At 40.0% G+C, this 7,980-nt stretch overlaps 1 protein-coding gene across 2 annotated transcripts in view; it reads right to left on the bottom strand.

Annotated features, from left to right (window-relative positions):
• Positions 1 to 434: 434 nt before the first annotated feature.
• A2ML1 (alpha-2-macroglobulin like 1) overlaps positions 435 to 7,980 on the bottom strand; it is a 45,875-nt gene continuing 38,329 nt past the window's right edge. For both annotated transcript variants that reach the window (XM_043880889.1, XM_043880890.1), the window contains exons 30-36: positions 7,329 to 7,544; positions 6,806 to 6,933; positions 6,552 to 6,642; positions 5,977 to 6,045; positions 1,872 to 1,974; positions 1,111 to 1,152; positions 435 to 584 (exon numbers count right to left, since the gene is read on the bottom strand). In XM_043880889.1, the coding sequence (XP_043736824.1) occupies positions 1,112 to 1,152; positions 1,872 to 1,974; positions 5,977 to 6,045; positions 6,552 to 6,642; positions 6,806 to 6,933; positions 7,329 to 7,544 (648 nt within the window). In that variant the 3' untranslated portion in view covers positions 435 to 584; position 1,111. The remainder of the gene's footprint in view (positions 585 to 1,110; positions 1,153 to 1,871; positions 1,975 to 5,976; positions 6,046 to 6,551; positions 6,643 to 6,805; positions 6,934 to 7,328; positions 7,545 to 7,980) is intronic.

Here is a 7,980-nt window from a genome sequence, read left to right as displayed (position 1 = left end):
CCCAAAAGAAGATGTCCTGGCCTAAAAATAATCCTTTCTTTTCTTTTGCTAATTTCCTTTTGTACAGATCTGAATATTCATTGGAAGGCCTGAGGCTGAAGCTGAGGCTCCAATACTTTGGCCACCTGATGCAAAGAGCTGACTCACAGGGAAAAAACCCTGATGCTGGGAAAGACTGAGGGCAAAAGAAAAAAGAAGGGGGCAGCAGAGGATGAGATGATTAGACAGCATCACAGACTCAATGGACATGAATCTGAGCAAACTCTGGGAGATATCAGAGGACAGAGGAGCCTGGGATGCTATAGTCCATGGAGTCGCAAAGAATCAGACAAGACTTAGCGACTGAACAGCAACAATAATGTCTTGGAGCATCCTTTGGTTGCTAGATGGAATGCTGCGCAATTCATGAATCACCTCACAGAGCCAATTCGATCTTCAGTTTAACTTGGTTACATTTTATTTTTTCACAAGAGAAATCAAATTGTTTGACTGAACTGAATGAGTTCTGCTTTCAGAGACATTTCAGAAGAATGCTGTTCAGCGACATCATGGAGGATTTCTTTAGTCTCTTTCCAACTTCTCTCCTGGGGGAAAAACAAAGACAGAAGATATCATGATACTCAGAAAGTCTTCACAATTATAGAGGAGCTCTTTTCTGTCTAGAAAAAAAAAAAAGAATCTCACAAAACACGGGATGGGATTATTAGTAAGAGTGTCATCTCAGGGAAGTAGAATCAGCTCACCTTTACTTTGTCTTAGTATTTTTATATAAAAAGATATATAATTAATAATCAGAAAATTTTTCAGCTAGGAAAAACAAAAAAAAACAGTGGTTTTAAAAATCACATGGAACCTGTTCATACAACTACCACTATTAACTTTTTCTTGTGTGAACAATGAGATGATTCCTCTTTTTTCCAGGAGTTCAGGACATAGTGTACAACTATACCTCAATTTTTTTAAATAAAAGAATTCAGGACAAAAAAGGAAAGTTCATTTTTATCAAATATAAGCTTCCAAAAGATAATACTAGTAACTCAGAAAGACTGCTTAACTTTTAAATATTACCATCCCACCCCCAAAGCCCACCCTTCTCTCTTCTGGGCTTACCTCATTCACAGGAATCAGAATACTGAACTGTTGCCTGCTCATCTGTAAAATTAAAGAACACATAAAAGTGATCGGTTTAGGACTCCCTGGTGGTACAGTGGATAAGAAGAATCTGCCTGCCAATGCAGGAGACATGGGTTCAGGAAGATCCCACATGCCAAAGAGCAACTAAACCCATAGGCCACAACTACTGAGCCCGCACTCTACAGCCCAAGCTCCACAAGAAAAGAAGCCACCGCAATGAGAAGCCCACACACCACAACAAAGAGTAGCTCCTGCTCGCCGCACCTAGAGAAAGCCCACACACAGTAATGAAGACCCAGTAGAACCAAAAATAAAATAAGTTAATTAAAATAAATAAATTTTAGAAGCTACTCTTTAAAAAAATCCATTTAGAACAAAAGTTACTGCCTTAACCCTTTCCAAAAGATTTCTGTAGGTTACGAGCATATTCAGAATACAGCAAGTTTTCAATGACAAAAAATTTGCATGCTTGCAGTAAATTATTCATCTAAGCAAACATATTAAGAATAGTTAGTCCTTAGAGAATATTGTTCTTTTGGTCTATGGACCATGTTGTATAAAATATGTCTTATTCAGAAGACTTTTTAAAAACAGCATATAACTGAATCAAAAAGTGTTAGGAGATCAGATAATGATGTACACTTGGCTTGGAAAAGAGTATTTAGAAAATTAAGAGAGAGATCATGAAGAAGGAGGCAGAAATATGTCAGGAGATGCAGGTAAATATTGGCCCTCACCTGGCAGGTAGTAGTCATAGACTTTGATGGTTGCTGGTTTGAGGTTGGTGACCAACACACTTTGGCTGATGGTAAAGGTATAGGTCTGAGTTTCCTTTCCGAGCTGGAAGACAGACAAAATCCCATTAAAACAAAAGTGAAAATAACATCTCTGCAATGTGGAGATTGAAAGACTCTTGCTGAAAAAGACACAGATGTTAAGAACAGACTTTTGGACTCTGTGGGAGAAGGCAAGGGTGGGATGATTTGAGAGAATGGCATTGAAATATGTATATTATCATATGTGAAATAGATCGCCAGTTCAGGTTTGATGCATGAGACGGGGTGCTCAGGGCTGGTGCACTGGGATGACCCTGAGGGATGGGATGGGGAGGGAGGTGGGAGGGAGGGTCAGGATGGGGAACATATGTACACCCATGGCTGATTCATGTGAATGTATGGCAAAAACCACCACAATATTGTAAAGTAATTAACCTCCAATTAAAATAAATTTAAAAAAGAAAAAATAAATTAAAAAAAAAGAAAGACTCTTGCTGTCTTCACACAGATTTCCTGAAACCCTTCTACCTCTGCTTCTTGCCACTCCCAAAATTGCCTCCTGCTGTCTTTCTGGCTCTTTCTTCTCAGCATCTTACAGTTTCCTGGTCCTTCTGTAAAATGGGTCCACTCTTGGTCTGGTCTAAGCTATAGCTCCTCTACTAAATTAAGTGTAGTGGCCAAAGGAACAGACGCTTCCGTTATCCTTCAACAGCTTTATACACACGATTGGTTTTCTCTCTTCATTCAGCTCTCTGATCCAATGACATCTCCTCAGAGAGGCCTCTCCTGACCACCTGACTTTAAAACAATCACACTGGACTTCTCTGGTGGTCCAGTGGCTAAGACTCTGAGCTCCCAGTGCAGGCGGCCTGGGTTTGATCCCTGGTCAGGGAAGTAGAGCCCACATGCCGCAACTAAGAGTTCACATGCCAAAACTAAAGATCCTGCATGCCACAATGAAGTTCAAAGATCCTGAGTGCCACAACTAAGACCCAGTGCAGGCAAATAAATAAAATAAAATAAAACAGTCACATCCTGGCTTAGCCCTACCACACTCCTACATAGCACTGATGACTACTAAAACTATTCCTAAATATGTATGTTTGTGCATGTACATGTATTTTTTAATTTTGCATATTGTTTGTCTCTCCATTAGAATATCAGCTCCATGAGGGCAGGAGTCATGTCTATGACTTTTATTGCCACATCTCTATCATGTTAAAGAGTATCTGGTATAAGTCGATTGCTCAAAAACTGTTTGTTGAATAAATGAATAAATGGAGAGTTCAAGACAATTGTATAAATTAATCTAATAGAAAAAATAAAATTTATGTTATAAATTTAGACATGAAATTGTAAATGGTGAAGTGGAAGAAATTTTGAAAGAGATTTCTTTAGGTATGTTCTGTGTACTTAGTCATTCAGTTCTGACTGATTCTTCAAGACCTCATGGACTGTAGACTGCCAGGCTCCTCTGGCCATGGGATTCTCCAGGCAAGAATACTGGAGTGGGTACAGGGCTTCATAAAACATGGTCCGGGAATTCTCAGGAATGCCCAAGACTATCTGGCAATCTGTGAGATCAGAATTATTTTGGGAATAATACTAAGACATTATTCATTTTTTTCATTCTCATTCTCTTTCACTGTACTAGTGGAAGGGGACCACTTGATGTGTGATATTTCGACAGACTGAATGCCAAAGCAGACTGGAGAATTTCACTCTCTCTGACTAAGCTAGATATTAAAGCAAAAATGTAAAACAATCTGCTATTCTCACTAATATTTTTGTTGTTTCGGGAAATACATTTTTGATGAAATGTTATATTAAAATGTAGTGAGCTTATTACTATTGTTTTTAAATAGCTTAATAAATATTTTAATGTTTTTCTCATTTTTAGTTTCTAATAAGATAAACGTCTAATAAGATAAGACATTATCTTTTCTAATAAGATAAATAGATGTAACCCACGCTATCATCAGCTCTTTGAGATCATTTAAGAGTATAGAGGGGTCCTGAGAAAATGTTTTTGGAACTACTGCTCTTATCAATCATTTAGTTATCATAAAGATTTAAAGCAAATGACTAATATACACCAAAAGAAAGCTGGGATAGCAGACTTAACATCTGATCAGATAGAATCTAAAGCAAAAAAAAAGTGCACATGTGTGTACAAATCTAAGGCAAAGAAATATATATAGATATATATAATGTAAATGAAGGACAGTATATACTAATAAAAAGGAAATTGAAAAAGATATGTTCATAAAACATACAACCCTAATTATATAATCATAAAATATATCAAGAAATGACTGACAGTATACCTAAATGGATAAAGGACCAATCAACCACTGTAATTACAAATTTTGACAGATTTTCAAAAACTGATAGATGGAGCAGAAAAAATAAGCAGAGATAACAAAGGCATGAACAACAGAAATAATCATTTTGGACTTTTAGATCTAGATCAAATCCATACCCAAGAGAAAAGAAAGAAAAAGAGAAAGTGATGTCGCTTAGTCGTGTCCAACTCTTTGCGACGCCATGGACTGCAGCCTACCAGGCTCCACCATCCATGGCAAGAGTACTGGAGTGGTTGCCATTTCCTTCTCCAGAGGATCTTCCCGACCCAAGAGAAAGGGCCTGGATATTCTTTTGTAGCACATAATGAACATTTCCAAAAACAGACCACGTATTAGGTCACAAAAGAAAACTCAATGCATTTTAGAAGCTCACTATCATGATCTCAGACCATAGTGCAAGAAAGTTAGAAATTAGTAACAAAAAAGTGGCTTTAAATATCCCATGAATTTTCAAAAAATTAAAATATAAAAGTAAGTAGTTAAAACAATGCATGTCAAAAATTGTTGGACAAAGAATATACTTAGAGGGAAATTTATAGTTTAATCAGAAAATGAGAGATTAAAAATAAACAAATTTAGCATTCAATTTAAGAAGTTAGAAAAAGAATGACAGAAAATATCCTTTCCTCCTGTCTTCAGCCCAAAACAAAGGCGTTCCCTAGTGGTCTGGTGGTTACAACCCAGTGCTTTCACTACATGGACCCGGGTTCAATCCCTGGTCCAGGAACTAAGATCCCTCAAGCCTTGGGGCCAAAAATAACAAATAATTTTTAAAAAGGAAGAAATTAACTAAACAGAGCACCAAAACCAAATAATCAAATAACAAAGAACAGCAGAGAAGAGGAATACAGCCAAAAGTAACTTTTGTTAAATGTGAATGAGGTTGCCCCCGATGATACTGGTATAGAGCAAAGGGGAAAAGATACACAGAAAAAAGGAAATAGTCACAGATATAATCATGGTTGGCTTTTAGACCATTAGACTTGATGTTTCGAGTTAGAAGCTGACTGACTGCTTGGTACACAGACCATCTGGCCACTGCAGTCTTAGGAATGGTGTTGTGGAAATTAGTATCCCCAGGTTCAACTCCCACCTTGACTCCTGACAAAAAGGTTGAGTTGACAAGCACTCCTACTTGATTACTTCAGCCTAAATCTCCTTACATAGAAGGAGGGGTGGTATGTGAAACTCAGGGAAGGTATGTATGAAAGCATCATTTAAACTACAGCATCATGATTTCAGGGTTGTTCCTGATATGCTAACCAGTGTGTGTGTGTGTGTGTGTGTGTGTGTGTGTGTGTGTGTATGTGTGTTAGTCTCTCGGTCATGTCCAACTCTTTGTGATTCCATGGACTATAGCCTGCCAGGCTCCTCTGTCCACGGAGTTCTCCAGGCAGGAATACTGGAGTAGGTTGCCATTCCCTTCTTCAAGGGATCTTCCCAATCCAGGGATCAAACTCGGTTCTCCTCCATTGCAGGCAGATTCTTTACCATCTGAGCCATAAGGGAAGCCCCAGAGTTGTTCACTCACCAGAGTTGTTCCAAAAGAAGCTATACAGGGCTTACTCCAAAGTGGTTGTGAACTTACCTTCTCAGGTTGCTCAACCTCATGTGTGTGACACTGGTGCATGTACATTAGCAGGGAAGTTGAAAAGACACATAAGCAATCAAGCTCTTTGGTTCAGTTCCTGACCCCATACCTCTTCCAAGTAGATGTTGACTGTGTCAATTTCAGATTCAACCTTCTTCACCAGTGGTTGCTGGAGAAGCTGAATAAGAAAGGATGGAAAAAAAGAGAGAGACTGAGAGCCAGAGCCTTTCTTATCCTCTAGGGTCGTCTTGCAAAACTCTGCCATGGTTACAAAAGCAATATATGTTTTCTTAACATGGAAAAACGTAAGAAAAAGGAACCAAGACAGTAACTGGCTCCAAGACTGATCTGTTTATGTTCAGTCACTCAGTCGTGTATGACTCTTTGCAATCCCGTGGACTGCAGCACGCCAGGCTTCCCTCTCCTTCACCATCTCCAGGAGCTTTCTCAAACTCATGTTCATTGAGTTGACAATGCCATCCAACCATCTCATCCTCTGTTGCCCTCTTCTCCACCTGCCCTCAATCTCATATACTCGATGCATCTTTGTAGCCCATTTAGAAACTATAATCATGAGTTAGTTGCATGTATAAATCATCATGCCCAACTCACCAGCTTTTTAATGATAATTAAAAGCTATGATCATTAGTCCTCCTTCAAAACTAGAAAACAGAAGCAACTTACTAACTGATTGGTGCCCTCCACAGGACTGAATCCGGAAAGCATCTTGACCTCCACAATAGCCATATTGGAAGAGCTGCGACTCCCCACATAACTGAGGGCAGAAAGAAGCAAACCTGTGTCAGCCCATTGTCTTCCCTCTCAGCACCCTGTGCGTTCACAGTATACACACACACATACACAGACACACGTCCATACACACTCCAGCTCAGCCACCCTATCCTAGATGCCCCCCAACCCCTCTCTGCTCTCCTCACCTGGTTTGGATCGTCAGCACCAAGGATCCAAGTGAAATATGTTGCTTACACTGAGTACTCTTTGTTTTCACACTAAGACTAAAGGCCTCCACAGTTTTCGGAGGGAGGATATTATATCTCAGCACCGTCTAGTTTGACGAAACAAAAAACAGTTGGATAAATCAGAGTTGGGGAGAATTTTAAACATTGTATGGTTTGAATGACTTTCCTTACAAATAAGATAGAGAAGGGTCTGCTGGAGGTTGAGATACTCTCGGACTCTCCTCCCCAACTCACACTAGTCCTGTGGGAGCTCAGCTTTGTTGTTGCTGTTTAGTCGCTCAGTTGTGCCTGACTCTGACCCCATGGACTGTCGCCCACCAGGCTTCCCTGTCTGTGAGATTTTCCAGGCAAGAATAGTGAAGTGGGTTGCCATTCCCTTCTTCTGGGGATCTTCCCGACCCAGGGATTGAACCCATGTCTCTTGCATTTCAGGTGGAGAGTTTACCACTGAGGCACCTGGGAAGCCCAAAGCTCTGCTTACCTGCGCATAAACACAGCCCTGGCCTGAGGCCTCCAAGGTGTACACCCCAGGGATATGGGGCAACATCTCCTGCTGAAACACCAAACGGTTGGCAGCTTGAACATTGAAGGTGTGCTGGAAATTCTGAGTGGATTTCACTGCCAGGTTGACTTCCTCCGACCTCACATAGGCAGCGGTGGCATACTTGGCCAGAGCTTGGAGAGCCACCACGGTGTCCTGAGAACAATAGGCATATACTTACTGTTTTGTGAGCCACCGGAAGTAACTTCCAACAACCCTCAAGCCTAGACACCTGATTAGTGTTTGCTAAAGTGAATGATACCTTCTCTAAGACTCTAAGACCCACATTCAGCCATGCTGGGAAAGCTCACATAGAAATCACTTCTTACCTGCATAGAAAATCACCATCAAGTTATTATCAGACATCATAGGTTGTTAGGCTTAATTTCATATGTTCATACTCAGCAATGAAGCCTAGCTTCAGAACAGGTTATTATTAGGAGTGAGGGGATCATTGTCTAATATCTGTTTTGCAGTCTCCTTATTTGGGAAGGAAACAGCAGTAGCTTGATAGCCCTAAAAATTGCATGTTCTTCCAAGTTATTTAACTGCATAAAGATCTTCTGTGACACAGGGTATCAGGGGATCCTTG

Source organism: Cervus elaphus, chromosome 22 (genome assembly GCF_910594005.1).
Source record: "Cervus elaphus chromosome 22, mCerEla1.1, whole genome shotgun sequence".
Taxonomy (NCBI): Eukaryota; Metazoa; Chordata; class Mammalia; order Artiodactyla; family Cervidae; genus Cervus; species Cervus elaphus.
This window is presented reverse-complemented; position numbering and strand designations above follow the sequence as displayed.